This window comes from Coregonus lavaretus (assembly GCF_964263955.1).
Source record: "Coregonus lavaretus genome assembly, chromosome: 31".
In the NCBI taxonomy this organism is placed as follows: domain Eukaryota; kingdom Metazoa; phylum Chordata; class Actinopteri; order Salmoniformes; family Salmonidae; genus Coregonus; species Coregonus lavaretus.
In genome coordinates, this window is record NC_140018.1 from 15,115,335 (window position 1) to 15,130,611 (window position 15,277).

The following is a 15,277-nucleotide window of genomic DNA, read 5'->3' on the forward strand; positions in this document are numbered from 1 at the left end:
TCCTTTTTTAACCTAATGTCTATGTCACTTAAGTATGCCATTGGTGCAGGTGTGTGTACCTGGATGGCGATAGGCATCAGTTTGTCCTCTGGGTTATTGTAGAACAGGCAGAGAGCAGCAGTGAGGGGCAGTGCTTCACCATTGACCACCCGGGTTGGCACACCCTCAAGCCTCTTGTAGTCACAAATAAATATATTTCCTTTCTGTATGGAGGACAAAAAAAGATAAGAGTTAACGCATTTGTGGTCTACATTGAATTGAATTAACGTAGTTATAGTAATAATAATAATAATAATAATATGCCATTTAGCAGACGCTTTTATCCAAAGCGACTTACAGTCATGCGTGCATACATTTTTTTTTTGTGTATGGGTGGTCCCGGGGATCGAACCCACTACCTTGGCGTTACAAGCGCCGTGCTCTACCAGCTGAGCTACAGAGGACCACAAGTAGCTCATGCCAATCACGCAATGTCTCCTACTAGCAGAAAGACAACAACAAATCGAGATACGATTTAAGGTACCAAGGGGTTGTATGAGGGAACAGCAGGGGCACAAGCAATGAACCCTGTGGAACACCAAATTCAACTTTACCTCTAGTTTAGGGGCATAAATTCTTCCCCTAACTCAATTGTATTGCTAACTAGCACCACCCACCTGTGATAAAATACAAATCTATACAGCATATTTAGAGATCTGAGGCGTGGCTATTACCAACTTATTTTTCAATACCTCCCATCCTTCAGGAAGGGCTGTACCATCTCGTCTGTGACGGGGAAGTTAGGGGGAAGCGTTGTGCAGCGCTGGATCACATTGGGGTTGTTTCCATTCAGAAACTGGGACCCAAAAAAGTAATCCTCCTTCCAGTACTCAGAGACATACTCTAGGATGGAGGTATTATGTCCATGTAAGCTTAAACAAATCTCTAGACTGATTCAACAAACAAGTCTTACTAGGACAGATATATGGCAGTATGCACTAGCCTAATAAGCATATGGTTTTGATGAGAAAGGACATTTGGTATCCTTTTTAAGCTGGTAGGGCCCACTGATGTAAGAGCAAGTTGCTGTTTGCTGCCATTACATCTAATAATGTACCCTATGTTTGATGTTTAACTTGAGGGGTCAGCTCTTTTACCTGAGATGGGTGTCTTTCTGAACCAGAACACCTTTTTCATCTTATCCAAGTCTTCCCACTGCTTGGTGGAGTCCGCAAGGCCCTTCAGTTTGAGCTCAAGCATTCTGGTGGGGGGTAGATGGGGTTAAAGGTGAGAGTTGAAAGGTTACAGGGATATTTCCTTCATGTCATGTCATTATCATCTCACAGTCTTAGGGATGGTTCTGTGTTTGCATCTCTAGATGGAAAAATGCTACATTGGTATTGGTGGGTTTTATGTGCTGCTTTGAACCTACCCTGATTCTCTTGTGTAGATTGTCTCTACCTCTTTGGAAAAAGAAAAGAGAACTTCAGCAAGAAGGGCTGAGAATTCTTTGGCACTGTTCATGTGGGGAAGTCCCTCAGCAAACTCGTTCCACCTGAGGGTGGGCCAACAACACACACAAACTTATTAAAACAAATAAATGTGAAAAGTCACACAGACATGTGTACATATACTCACAGTAATCTACAGCATTATACAGATGGACAGTTCTGTCAGTGTGTTGAGCTGGGAAGTGGAAAACTCACTGGAACAGTTTCTTGTGAGGCTCCAGCTCCTTTTTACGATAGTCCACCAGCAGAGGGAGCTCATCCTCAAAAATCTTTTGCTGGCTGTGACGTGGAGAGGCATTGAAAGAGGACAGAGTATGAGCAAAGAAGGTCAAAGTAGGCGAATGTATCACATCTTAGTTACATTCTTATAATATAAGTTATACAGCTATGCAGAAGTTATATGATAAATAACATTCACTAGGGTATTATATTCCCAGAACAAATGCTGATTCAGGGCACACCTTTTCCTCCTCTCAGCTCCACAACCTCCCCTCTGGACACCCATTTGTAACAGGGGAAGTGAATGACATCATACTCAGGTGTCGTCGCGACAACCTTAGAGCAGAACCACTTGTTTTCTGGCAGGAACAGATACTGCTCTTTCTCCAGTTTAACCAGGAGGAGGCGCCCCAGAGGTGACAGGGTGGTCACAGTGTAGGTCCCTGTCTGTGGAGAATGGAGATGTGGCAGTTTAACCCTACTTCAGGCAAGTCATTTTGACCAAAAGCCTTTTTGTGCCACATGCCATTTTTACAGCAGAGCCAAACACTGTAAAAATCAACATGAGCAAAAAAGTTCACTTTTGGGTCTGTCAAGGTAGCACCTGGAAGTGAACAAACCTTGTAAAAATACTATAAAAATGTTTTAGGAGACTATCCTCCTTGAGACCTGTCACTTTGTACATGTCACTACTAGTACAGAAAGCCATCACCCTCGAGACACTACAATGATGGTGAGTGAATATGCAAAACACTCCAATCTTCATTTCCAGTCACGGTCAGAGAAAATGGCTGCTGCAAATGTCCCACATGTGCATAAGATAGCCAAATGTCTCACCTTATCAATATAGTGTACATACTGTAGTCTACCTCTAATGAATGAACATACAGCATGATATCACACACCGTGTTAGTCTCCAGTGTTGCCAAAGTGATTTGACCAATTCTGTGAACATCTTCCTATCGACATTATGTATAATCCTGTGCATTGTTTGAAGTCGGCAGTTTTGTTTTAGGTGAAATCACACTTTTTAAAAGCAGCCTTGAAAATTATATTTTAGAAAGGTTTGCCATCTTTATGATGCCTCTATCACATTCAGGGTTAATACACATATTTGCAATTCTTAACTACAACAACTCACTCATCAATTCCCTTTTATATTTGTTTCAGTGCAGGGTTAAAAAAAAACATGCAAAATAAACAGACAAAAGAAGACAATATGTCACTGTGAAGGAAGGTGGGGTATAGAATGCTTATAACTCACCTTTCCAGTCATGAAATGTAGGCCAGAGTTGTCCCCTCCGTTCCAATCAGTGTGGCGTAAATACTGTCAGAGGTAGAAGAGTGCAGAAAGTCACCAGTAGTCAGATCTATTTTGTACTGGTGTTGTACTAGTATTGCCATGGTGAGTCAACGGCAAAAACACACAAACCAGAGGCAAAAATGTACTAGAAAATAGACCACTCTTTAGTGAATGTAGACAAGTGCAGGTGGAATATGGTTCTCTTTCTCTCTCTCTTTCAACATTCATTTGACTATCTTAAAGGGGTGTGCCTGTGTCTGTATCAACCAGGATTTTGGTTCCATGCCGGTGGACAAAGCACATTTTGCATGATGATTAAGTATCAGTATGAAAAAAGTATGCACTCACTAACTGTAAGTCACTCTGGATAAGAGCGTCTGCTAAATGACTAAAATGTAAAATGTAAAACTTTCCATAATCATCATTCAGCTCAAATATGGGCTGCATTCTGATCAACAATCCAATGCTACTCAGTATGGAATGAGATACAAAGAGGACAAATTGCATTTGTAATCCACTTTATTCATGCATTCTTTATAAAGACAATTGCAAAGGTGCATTTTCTAAAGTTGGTAGCCATTTCTTGCGACTTTAGTCCAGGACTCTGTGGTACTCTGTGGCTCCAGGACTTCAGCTGCCTTCTAGATAGTCCATTTGGTTATCCATTTATCCATGATGATTGAAGTGATGCTCCAGAGCCTTTGTATAATTTCAGCCAGTAGTTTTGAAAGTGGTGCTCACAAGCCAAAATGGGTCCCTTTTTTTGGTATACTACGTAATCAAATTGTGTACTACACCATCCATTTTGTATGATAAGTTACGTCTTGTACAATTTCTATGATATGTTACGAATCCAATTCGTAAAAAGAAAGTAAGAAATTCACACACTCTATGCTCCCAAACATTTAATGGGTATAGCAACCAATGTTTCAGCAAGCAAGTGCGTTCTTCAATATAATTTGTACAATATGTTACTAATTTGTTGTGCTTAAGATCCCAGACTGCTTCTTTAAGTAAATCATTTGAATACCCTGCTCAGTGCAGTTGTACATACGATTTGCCCAGCAGGTAAAGCCGGTTGCAATGATATGGGCATAAGCTCAATCATATGGATACACTATTCTCCATCTCGGCAGGGTTCAGGTAGTTATAGGGTAGTGTAAGCGTGGCATTCCTCTCAATGATTGACCCACTGAGGTAGGACAACTCTGCTTGGAACTGCTTAATCATCTGCTTGGGGACAGCCTCATCAAAGTGTTGATCTGGGTATGTACCAAGGGTAATCTAAGGAAGACAGAACAAACATGGTTTAATTCATGATTTATGTGACCAGTCAAAAGTTTGGACACACCTACTCATTCAAGGGTTTTTCTTTATTTTTACTATTTTCTACATTGTAGAAAAATAGTGAAGACATCAAAACAATGAAATAACACATATGGAATCATATAGTAACCAAAACAGTGTTAAACAAATCAAAATATATTTTATATTTGAGATTCTTCAAATAGCCACCCTTTGCCTTGATGACAGCTTTGCACACTCTTGGCATTCTCTTAACCAGCTTCATGAGGCAGTCACCTGGAATGCATTTCAATTAACAGGTGTGCCTTCTTAAAAGTTAATTTGTGGAATGTCTTTCCTTCTTAATGCATTTGAGCCAATCAGTTGTGTTGTGAAAAGGTAGGGGTGGAATACAGAAGATAGCCATATTTGGTAAAAGACCAAGTCCATATTATGGCAAGAACAGCTCAAATAAGCAAAGAGAAACAACAGCCCATCATTACTTTAAGACATGAAGGTCAGTCAATACGGAACATTTCAATTACTTTGAACATTTCTTCAAGTGCAGTCGCAAAAACCATGAAGCGCTATGATGAAACTGGCTCTCATGAGGACCGCCACAGGAAAGGAAGACCCAGAGTAACCTCTGCTGCAGAGGATAAGTTCATTAGAGTTAACTGCACCTCAGATTGCAGCTCAAATAAATGCTTCACAGAGTTCAAGTAACAGACACATCTCAACATCAACTGTTCAGAGGAGACTGCGTGAATCAGGCCTTCATGGTCGAATTGCTGCAAAGAAACCACTACTAAAGGACACAAATACTTGCTTGGGCCAAGAAACACGAGCAATTGACATTAGACCGGTGGAAATCTGTCCTTAAGTCTAATGACTCCAAATTTGAGATTTTAGGTTCCACCCGCCGTGTTTTTGTGAGACGCAGAGTAGGTGAACGGATGATTTCCGCATGTGTGGTTCCCACCGTGAAGCATGGAGGAGGAGGTGTGATGGTGCTTTGCTGGTGACACTGTCTGTGATTTATTTAGAATTCAAGGCACACTTAACCAGCATGGCTACCACAACATTCTGCAGCGATACGCCATCCCATCTGGTTTGCGCTTAACGGGACTATAATTAGTTTTTCAACAGGACAAAGACCCAACACACCTCCAGGCTGTGTAAGGGCTATTTGACCAAGAAGGAGAGTGATGGAGTGCTGCATCAGATGACCTCGCCTCCACAATCACCCAACCTCAACCCAATTGAGATGGTTTGGGATGAGTTGGACCGCAGAGTGAAGGAAAAATAGCCAAGTGCTCAGCATATGTGGGAACTCCTTCAAGACTGTTGGAAAAGCATTCCTCATGAAGCTGGTTGAGAGAATGCCAAGAGTGTGCAAAGCTGTCATCAAGGCAAAGGGTGGCAACTTTGAAGAATCTCAAATATATTTTGATTTGTTTAACACTTTTTTGGTTACTACATGATTCCATATGTGTTATTTCATAGTTTTGATGTCTTCACTCTTATTCTACAATGTAGAAAATAGTAAAAATAAAGAAAAACCCTTGAATGAGTAGGTGTGTCCAAACTTTTGACTGGTACTGTATATTTAAGCAATAAGGCCCGAGGAGGTGTGGTATATAACCAATAAATGCTTTGTCATTCCCGTGGTATACGGTCTGATATACCATGGCTGTCCGCCAATCAGCATTCAGGGCTCAAACCACCCAGTTTATAATTTAGATTAGAAGAAGTGAACAAATCAGTCTTGTATTTGTGAATAGGTTTGTCAAAAGCAACAGTGACTGCACCATATTACAGACATGATCTTGACATAGACAGTGAAATAATTGGGGGACAAACTCACTATGTCCGCGTATCTCTTGCTGAGCAGCCATGTGGAAGCCATGTTGTTGACAGTAGTGCTGATGTCTGGCAGTACTTCCAGAATGGTGTTCATGCTAGAGCTCCCCTTAGTGGTGGGAGGAGCTTTGCGCAGAAGCAGGGGGTTGTTGGGTACCCAACCACCGTAGTCAAACTAGAAAAGAGAGACATCCTTGTATAAACCAATGGTCAGAAGGCTAAATAATTCACGTTTAAGTAACAAAGCTATATTAAAACAAATACATGAACTATGTTACTATAACCTAAATTCCATTTTTGATGGGGAATTCTATAGCGTGAACGTGGCTACTTGAAATGCTCTCTTCCTTAACTTACCTGCCCCATATTGAGGGCGCAATGTTGAGCTGACACGGTGAAGATAATCATGGTAACGAATTTGACAACTTCCTCCACTTTGTCAAATCGCTTAGGGATTCCTGTGGAGGCAACATCAGTGGATGAGGAGGATAGGTAATACAACACGTCACAACAGTGTAGCTTTCTTGGTTTTATTGACTGATACTTCATAAGTAAAGTACCTAACTTGTTGTTTCCAAGGAACCCATGGATGAAGATCTCGTTGATCCAGTCCTGGAGCTCAGAGTCCCTGGACACTTCACTGTCAGAAGAATAGAAGTGCTCCACCATCCCCTGGACAAAGCTGTACACCACAACACATTTTTAATGGCATGTTCAGTAAACCAAGCTAGCTACTAACTGTATTGATTTAAAGCTTCAGCCCGTACTGTTGTGTTATTTAGATTAATTGAGAAGTGTTATTCTCACTTTGCCAATAGGGGTTATTCAAATAAATAGCGCCACCTGTGGATGATGTTCCACAGCTTCAGGCCGTCCTCCCTGTAGTAGAAGTTGGGGATGGATTCCAGTCCTCGTGCAACAATGTTCTCCGGCAGACAGAGGGAGCTGTAGGTGATTTCTGAATGTGCCCTTTTCAAGAGTTCCTTCAACCCCTCCAGTCCCATAGCACCCTAAAGAAAGGAAAAGTTTACGTCAATACAGCACACCAAGTGGTAAACATGGAATTGTATCGGCTGAATCAATGCATTCATTTCAGTGTTAAGGTACGTACATTTGCTAAGGGTCCATCAGGACTAATCAGTCTTTTTCGCGCAAGAAGGTTGATCTGCAGGGTGTAACGGAAGTGGGGTATCAGCAACTATACAGAGACAGAGGAGAAATAGAAAGAACAAAAGAAAAATAAGCAAAATATTTATTAATGTCATAGAAGAAATAACCATTAATGATGTGTTGATGTCCCATAAATCTATCCAAGATCTCTAGAGAGAAGTTGAACGATAGGTTTCATGACTGAATTTACAGCTCAGGGATAATAACATGCATTTGCTTGCTGTTCATTGTTTGGTGGGACCCCAGTCTGTGTCAGGTTGTCATACCTTGTGGAGAGGGTGCATGATAGGAAGGCTCCGGAGGGTTGCCATAGCGAAGGCCTCGGCCAGTAAATGAGTGCCCAGTAGATGGTAGCTGATCTGGTACTCTGAGAAATCTGCGTTCCTCACAAATATCTTGGCTAGCAGCCAGTCGTGCTCCGAGTCGCTAGGCAGAAATATGGGGTTCTGCTCAGATGGCTGCTGCTCCAGCTGTGAGGTCAGAGAAACCCATAACCAAAGGAATAAAGGCAAGTTTTTAACAAAAACACAGCTTTTATGACAACATTGTTCAGGTACAATTCTCAGTACACAAACATGTAGCATTTTGGCAAATAAAAATATTAACGTCATATCAACATTCAAATATGGATCCAAACATGGACTGACTCCCCCTTCTCAGATCTATGGTTTGAATAGCCTTGAATACTGTACATACATTATATTGATTAGGGACTGTAATGTAATAATAACTGTGGAAAGAAGCTTTGTTTTGAGTAGAAGCGTTTTTAAAAAATCCTTTATTTTCTGTTAACGAGACTTTCTTTCTCTTGTTTTTAAATGGGTTTTTTTCATGGTTGTTTTAATTTTTCTTATTTTTTTTAATAATGACATTTGGTTGAGTATTGTGGAACAGTTAGGATGGTACTACAGATGTAGGATCTTAATTTGAGCCAGTTTGCTACAGGAGGAAAGTAATCCTTCAGCAACAGGAAATGTGAATTATTATGTGGATTATAATTAATGGACATTTCTGTAGGGTCTGATACATTTTTCATAAGGGAAAATCAAGTCTGAAATTTCTAAGTGGAAATTACAAACTTCAGAAGCCTTTTTTAACCTCAAATACACTACAAGTTTTCCTGCAACAGGGTGATCAGATGGCTGCTGCTCCAGCTGTGAGATAATATATGCCATTTAGCAGACACTTATCCAAAGTGACTTACAGTCATGCATGCATATATTTCACGTATGGGTGGCCCTGGGAATCGAACCCACAACCCTGGCGGTGCAAGCGCCATGCTCTACCAACTGAGTCATACATGACCAGATCAGAGAAACCCAGAGGTCAGAAGTAATCATCACTTCTGAGGAACAGATTTACTAAGCATTTGCAACATTGTAACATCTGCACCTGTTTCCAGGTATGTGTACTGTACCTGGATGGCAATAGGCAGCAGTTTGTCCTCTGGGTTCTTGTAGAACAGGCAGAGGGCAGCAGTGAGGGACAGTGGTTTACCATTGACCACCCGGGTTGGCACACCCTTAAGCCTCTTGTAGTCGCAAAGGAATATGTTTCCTTCCTGTAGGGAGGAAAGGAAACAGAGGTTAAAGACTTTGTGGGAACATGGAATTTAAAGTACCCACTGGCCAGAAACTGGTTGAATAAACGTTGTTTACGAGTAATTTCAACAAAAATATTCAGTGTGATGACATTGAATCAACGTGAAAAACTGTTTGGATTTGCAAAAAGTCATCAACATCCAATGACATGGTGAATTTATTTGTTGATTTCACGTTAGTTGATAACTCAATCAAATGTAAATCAAAAGTAGACGTGGAACTGACGTCTGTTCCCTGTGGGTAGTTAAGCAGTAGCTCATGCTATAAGAGACAAAGAAAAAGAAGAACGGATGTCCACGGATTATGTTACAAAAGGGTAGCATGTATAAAGTGAACAGAAGGGATCCAAGCACTGAACCTTGTGGAACACCATATCCCACTTTAGAGTTGTAAGATAACTTACAATCTAACTGTTCATAATTTATACCTGCATCTCCATCGCCAGGGAACTGCCATCCTCCAGGAAGGGCTGTACCATCTCATCTGTGACAGGGAAGTTGGGGGGAAGCGTTGTGCAGCGCTGGATCACATTGGGGTTGGTTCCATTCAGAAACTGGGACCCGAAAAAGTCATCCTCCCTCCAGTGCTCAGAAACATACTCTAGGAGGGAGGAATTTAAAATATGATATCTCTAAATTACCCTTATAGTTGATATACAATTCAAGGGATCAGGTCTCTTACCTGAAATGGGTGTTCTATTGCTCCAGAAGACATGTTTCATCAGATCCAGGTCTTTCCACTGCTCGGTGGAGTCCACCAGGCCTTTCAGTTTGAGCTCAGCTATACTGGTAGGGGCAGATGGGGTTAGAAGAGACAGGTTATATGCCATGTTTATTCCCTCACGGTCATAGGAAAGGTTCTGTGCATTTGGATGAACATCAGTGGTGGCTGGTGCAACTTAAAATCGAAGGACCATCTCATAGTAATGGTTGGAACGGAATAAATGGAATGGTATCAAACACATCAAACATGTGGTTTCCATGTGTTTGATACCATTCCATTCACTACATTCCAGCCATTATTATAAGCTGTCCACCCCTCACCAGCCTCCTCTGTCGAACATACAGTATGTTACACTGGTACTGTTGTGGGCATTTAAACTGCTTTAGATGTGCCATCTGCTTTGAACTTACGCTGCAGCTTTGGTGTAGATAAACTCAGACATTTTGGAGAAGGAAAATTTAACTTCAGAAGGGAGAGCTGAGACTTCAGTGGCGTTATTGATGTGGGGAACTCCCTCAGCATACACAATCCATCTAATGGTGAGACAAGAAGACACACACACAATCAATCTAAAAGTGTTGTACAGAAAAGTTGACTGACTGGTGTGTGCTGTGTGTTGAGCTGTAGACAGTCCTACACAAACAACTGGTAAAAACACTCACTGGAACAGTTTCTTGTTACGCTCCAACTCCTTTTTACGATGGTCCACCAGTAGAGGGAGCTCATCCTCAAAAATCTTGCTGGCTGTGAAGTGGAGAAGAGGCCAAGATGTACACACTTATAGTAGCAGCAGGATTATAAATAACATTAGAGTATCCCCAGAACAAATGCTGAATCAGGACACACCTTTTCCTCCTCTCAGCTCCACAACTTCCCCTCTGGACACCCATCTGTAACAGGGGAAGAGGATTATGTCACCCTCAGGCATCGTCACGACAACCTTGGAGCAGAACCACTCGTTTTCTGGCAGCAACAGGTACTGCTCTTTCTCCAGCTTGACCAGGAGGAGGCGCCCCAGAGACGAGGGGGTGGTCACAGTGTAGGTCCCTGTCTGTGGAGAATGGAGATGTACAGGGTGTTGAATAGCTAGCTACATGCTTGGGCTGAAGAGCAGGATCACATTCATTATGACTATCCCCTAAACATTAAATATAAATTATTCAAATTAAGGTTGTCTATCTATCAGGACATGTACAGGTAAGTTGACAGAAAGGATTTTAAGTGGGTTTTTTTAACAATCTGGACAAATTAATGTTCTTAAAAGGGAAAAAGTGAAACCAGTGAGCAGTGTAAAGTGGTTCTGCTGGTTTAGAAACTGGTTCTGCTGGTCCTCAAAGATAAGACATAGCACCTCAACAAAAGACCACTTCAAAATATCTATTCACATGTAAATGTTTCTAATATGTGCCCGGTGCTGACAGTAGTGCTGCTGCCCCAGAACAACACACTGCTCCTGGAGGCATGGGTTCAAACACAGACAGAACCACTTTCCATTCTATGTTCCATTCTCTCCTCAGCTCAATAATTTATCCACTGTATCTATCGATAAAAACTACAAAATGTAAATATATATATACAGTCCATTCGGAAAGTATTCAGACCCCTTGACTTTTTCCACATTTTGTTACGTTACAGCCTTATTCTAAAACGGATTAAATACAAAAGTTTCCACATCAATCTACACACAATACCCCATAATGATGAAGTGAAAACAGGTTTTTAGAAATGTTAGCAAATTTAAACAATTTTTTTAAACAGAAATAACTTATTTACATAAGTATTCAGACCTATCGCTATTAGTCTCGAAATTGAGCTCAGGTGCATCCTGTTTCCATTGATCATCCTTGTTATGTTTCTACAACTTGTTTGGAGTCCACCTGTGGTAAATTCAATTGATTGGACATGATTTGGAAAGGCACACACCTGTCTATATAAGGTCCCACAGTTGACAGTGCATGTCAAAGCAAAAACCAAGCCATGAGGTCGAAGGAATTGTCCGTAGAGCTCCGAGACAGGATTGTGTCGAGACACAGATCTGAGGAAGGGTACCAAAACATGTATGCAGCATTGAAGGTCCCCAAGAACACAATGGCCTCCATCATTCTTAAATAGAAGAAGTTTGGAACCACCAAGACTCTTCCTAGAGCTGGCGGCCTTGCCAAACTGAGTAATCGGGGGAGAAGGGCCTTGGTCTGAGAGGTGACCAAGAACCCGATGGTCACTCTGACAGAGCTCCAGAGTTCCTCTGTGGAGATGGGAGAACCTTCCAGAAGGACAACCATCTCTGCAGCACTCCACCAATCAGGCCTTTATGGTAGAGTTGCCAGACGGAAGCCACTCCTCAGTAAAAGGCACATGACAGTGCGCTTGGAGTTTGCCAAAAGGCAATAAAGGACTCTCAGAACATGAGAAACAAGATTCTCAGGTCTGATGAAACCAAGATTGAACTCTATGAATGCCAAACATCACATCTGGAGGAAACCTGGCAGCATCTCTACAGTGAAGCATGGTGGTGGCAGCATCATGCTATGGGGATGTTTTTCAGCGGCAGGGACTGGGAGACTAGTCAGGATCGAGGGAAAGATGAACGGAGCAAAGAACAGAAAGATCCTTGATGAAAACCTGCTCCAGGGTGCTCAGGACCTCAGACTAGAGCGACGGTTCACCTTCCAACAGGACAACGACCCTAAGCACACAGCCCAGACAACGCAGGAGTGGCTTTGGGACAAGTCTCTGAATGTCCTTGAGTGGCCCAGCCAGAGCCCAGACTTGAACCCAATCAAACATCTCTGGAGAGACCTGAAAATAGCTGTGAAGTAACGCTCCCCATCCAACCTGACAGAGCTTGAGAGGATCTGCAGAGAAGAATAGGAGAAACTCCCCAAATACAGGTGTGCCAAACGTGTAGCGTCATACCCAAGAAGACTCGAGGCTGTAATCGCTGCCAAAGGTGCTTCAACAAAGTACTGAGTAAAGGGTCTGAATACTTATGTAAATAAGGTATTTCTGTTTTTACATTTTTTTAATTAGCAAAAATGTCTAAAAACCTGTTTTCACTTTGTCATTATGGGGTATTGTGTGTAGATTGATGTGGGAAATAATAATTTCATCAATTTTAGATTAAGGCTGTAACGTAACAAAATGTGGAAAAAGTGAAGGGGTCTGAATACTTTCCGAATGCACTGTGTGATATATATATATATATATATATATATATATATATACACACATACAGTGTGGAAAAAAAGTATTTAGTCAGCCACCAATTGTGCAAGTTCTCCCACTTAAAAAGATGAGAGAGGCCTGTAATTTTCATCATAGGTACACGTCAACTATGACAGACAAATTGAGTTTTTTTTTCTCCAGAAAATCACATTGTAGGATTTTTTATGAATTTATTTGCAAATTATGGTGGAAAATAAGTATTTGGTCACCTACAAACAAGCAAGATTTCTGGCTCTCACAGACCTGTAACTTCTTCTTTAAGAGGCTCCTCTGTCCTCCACTCGTTACCTGTATTAATGGCACCTGTTTGAACTTGTTATCAGTATAAAAGACACCTGTCCACAACCTCAAACAGTCACACTCCAAACTCCACTATGGCCAAGACCAAAGAGCTGTCAAAGGACACCAGAAACAAAATTGTAGACCTGCACCAGGCTGGGAAAACTGAATCTGCAATAGGTAAGCAGCTTGGTTTGAAGAAATCAACTGTGGGAGCAATTATTAGGAAATGGAAGACATACAAGATCACTGATAATCTCCCTCGATCTGGGGCTCCACGCAAGATCTCACCCCGTGGGGTCAAAATGATCACAAGAATGGTGAGCAAAAATCCCAGAACCACACGGGGGGACCTAGTGAATGACCTGCAGAGAGCTGGGACCAAAGTAACAAAGCCTACCATCAGTAACACACTACGCCACCAGGGACTCAAATCCTGCAGTGCCAGACGTGTCCCCCTGCTTAAGCCAGTACATGTCCAGGCCCGTCTGAAGTTTGCTAGAGTGCATTTGGATGATCCAGAAGAGGATTGGGAGAATGTCATATGGTCAAATGAAACCAAAATAGAACTTTTTGGTAAAAACTCAACTCGTTGTGTTTGGAGGACAAAGAATGCTGAGGTTTTTTTTTGTGTGATTTTGTTGTCAGCACATTCAACTATGTAAAGAAAAAAGTATTTAATAAGATTATTTCATTCATTCAGATCTAGGATGTGTTGTTTAAGTGTTCCCATAATTTTTTAGAGCAGTGTATTTTCAATAACCAAAAATATAGTATTTTCAGCCTTTTTAAGCTGGTGTACAACACAAAGTAAAAGACGCAAAAACTAAATTTAAGAAAGGGAAGCATAGAAATAGTGCATATAGAACAGATCTACCACTTCTTAGACTTGCTTTCAGTGAGAATGACAGATTTATAACTCACATTTCTATGTGAATTTGGTCGGGTTGGCCAAAAAGTTACATATTGCAGCTTTAAGTATTTCCCCTCATTGCTCACTGGTAACTTACCATCCCAGTCATGAAATCTAGACCAAAGTTGTCAAGGTTAGTGCGCTCACTTTCCCCCTCTGTTCCGATCAGTGTGACATAGATGTAGTCAGATGAGCCAGAGAATAGAAAGTCCCCTGTAGTCACCTGTACTTTGTACTCAACCATGGTGAGTCAATGGAAAAACTGGGAAAGGCAAAAAATATACTTAACACAGACAAAGGGGTTCTATCATTCAATGCAATAAACACTTTTTGCCAAACAATATAATCGTTACAATATTTTCTGAGATACTGGAATTTTGGGTGAAGACATCCACGGAACTCCCAGACATTTCACAATTTTGTTGTAGCCCTGACCTTGCTCTCCTGATTCACTTAGTCAAGGGATTGATCATTAGTACTATGGTTCTACATACAAGCTTTTTGCAATATGCAATATTTTAAAGTCAACATACCTTATCAACGAATGGAAAATATGGAGTATCTCTCTCTCTCTCTCTGGACTTTGTGTCACCTGTTACCTTTACTCTGTTTTAAGGGCTGCCCCTCGCCCTGGTCAAACAGGTTCCTCGGTTTGAACCAGCAGATTTTGTGTGCTAATGTTGATAAAGTACAAACAATCAACAATACAGAATGTCGCAAGACCAGAACAGATAAACAATGAGTATGGAGCTCATCACCAGTACAGCATGTAATGATGGGTACTGCCATATCCCTTGGGGATGTCCTTCCACATTCCCCAGGGTTTCAGGTCTGGCAGAAACAACTTATTCTTGTCTGGGCAAGTGAGTTGTGTTAAAGAATGCTTTTAAAATGGTGTTCAGTTTCTTCTACTAGCCTGCTGTTGTCATTTAATGCTGGTCGGTAAATCCTGGACAGGGGCGTGTGCAAGCATCATGAAACAATTATGTTACTGTTATTGTTAATCAGGCTTATGGTCACACATGAACAGAGAGACTTAAAGGAATAGTTCACCCACCCAGCTTGGCATTTGGCTGGAGCAATGTGGATGGGTAGTCAAGCTAACTAAAGACTACTATCCCACTATATTTCATCACTAACCTACTTCTACATTCTACACTACAGTAGGTTACAGTCCTTAAATGGATAGGTTTCCTTACCCTGTAAG

The 15,277-nt window shown here is 41.4% G+C and overlaps 2 protein-coding genes across 7 annotated transcripts in view; both read right to left on the reverse strand.

Annotated features, from left to right (window-relative positions):
- The window catches only part of LOC311106779 (arachidonate 12-lipoxygenase, 12R-type-like), a gene marked incomplete at both ends in the record, with an annotated part of 5,751 nt that extends 2,766 nt beyond the window's left edge, over window positions 1–2,985 (reverse strand). Inside the window, 8 exons of the mRNA XM_084149166.1 lie at window positions 60–203; window positions 644–656; window positions 732–882; window positions 1,137–1,240; window positions 1,412–1,534; window positions 1,686–1,769; window positions 2,026–2,156; window positions 2,974–2,985. Of these exons, the coding sequence (XP_084005292.1) occupies window positions 60–203; window positions 644–656; window positions 732–882; window positions 1,137–1,240; window positions 1,412–1,534; window positions 1,686–1,769; window positions 2,026–2,156; window positions 2,974–2,985 (762 nt within the window). The remainder of the gene's footprint in view (window positions 1–59; window positions 204–643; window positions 657–731; window positions 883–1,136; window positions 1,241–1,411; window positions 1,535–1,685; window positions 1,770–2,025; window positions 2,157–2,973) is intronic.
- Window positions 2,986–3,490: 505 nt separating this feature from the next.
- Window positions 3,491–14,988, reverse strand: LOC311107080 (hydroperoxide isomerase ALOXE3-like). Of its 6 annotated transcripts, none has more exons than XM_084149544.1 (16): window positions 14,604–14,857; window positions 14,168–14,332; window positions 13,558–13,655; window positions 10,500–10,704; window positions 10,316–10,397; window positions 10,064–10,186; window positions 9,612–9,715; window positions 9,358–9,530; window positions 8,747–8,890; window positions 7,596–7,799; window positions 7,271–7,357; window positions 7,003–7,169; window positions 6,720–6,841; window positions 6,517–6,617; window positions 6,164–6,334; window positions 3,516–4,296 (listed from the first exon to the last, which is right to left on the reverse strand). In XM_084149544.1, the coding sequence occupies exons 3-16, from the start codon at window positions 13,558–13,560 to the stop codon at window positions 4,117–4,119; spliced, it is 1,866 nt and encodes a 621-aa protein (XP_084005670.1). In that variant the 5' UTR covers window positions 13,561–13,655; window positions 14,168–14,332; window positions 14,604–14,857; the 3' UTR covers window positions 3,516–4,116. The 6 variants fall into 6 exon arrangements, with proteins under 6 accessions (XP_084005668.1, XP_084005670.1, XP_084005667.1 ...); XM_084149541.1 differs by lacking the exon at window positions 13,558–13,655 and adding an exon at window positions 9,156–9,191 and having other exon boundaries at window positions 14,604–14,854; XM_084149540.1 differs by lacking the exon at window positions 13,558–13,655 and adding an exon at window positions 13,122–13,166 and having other exon boundaries at window positions 14,604–14,844.
- Window positions 14,989–15,277: the final 289 nt, after the last annotated feature.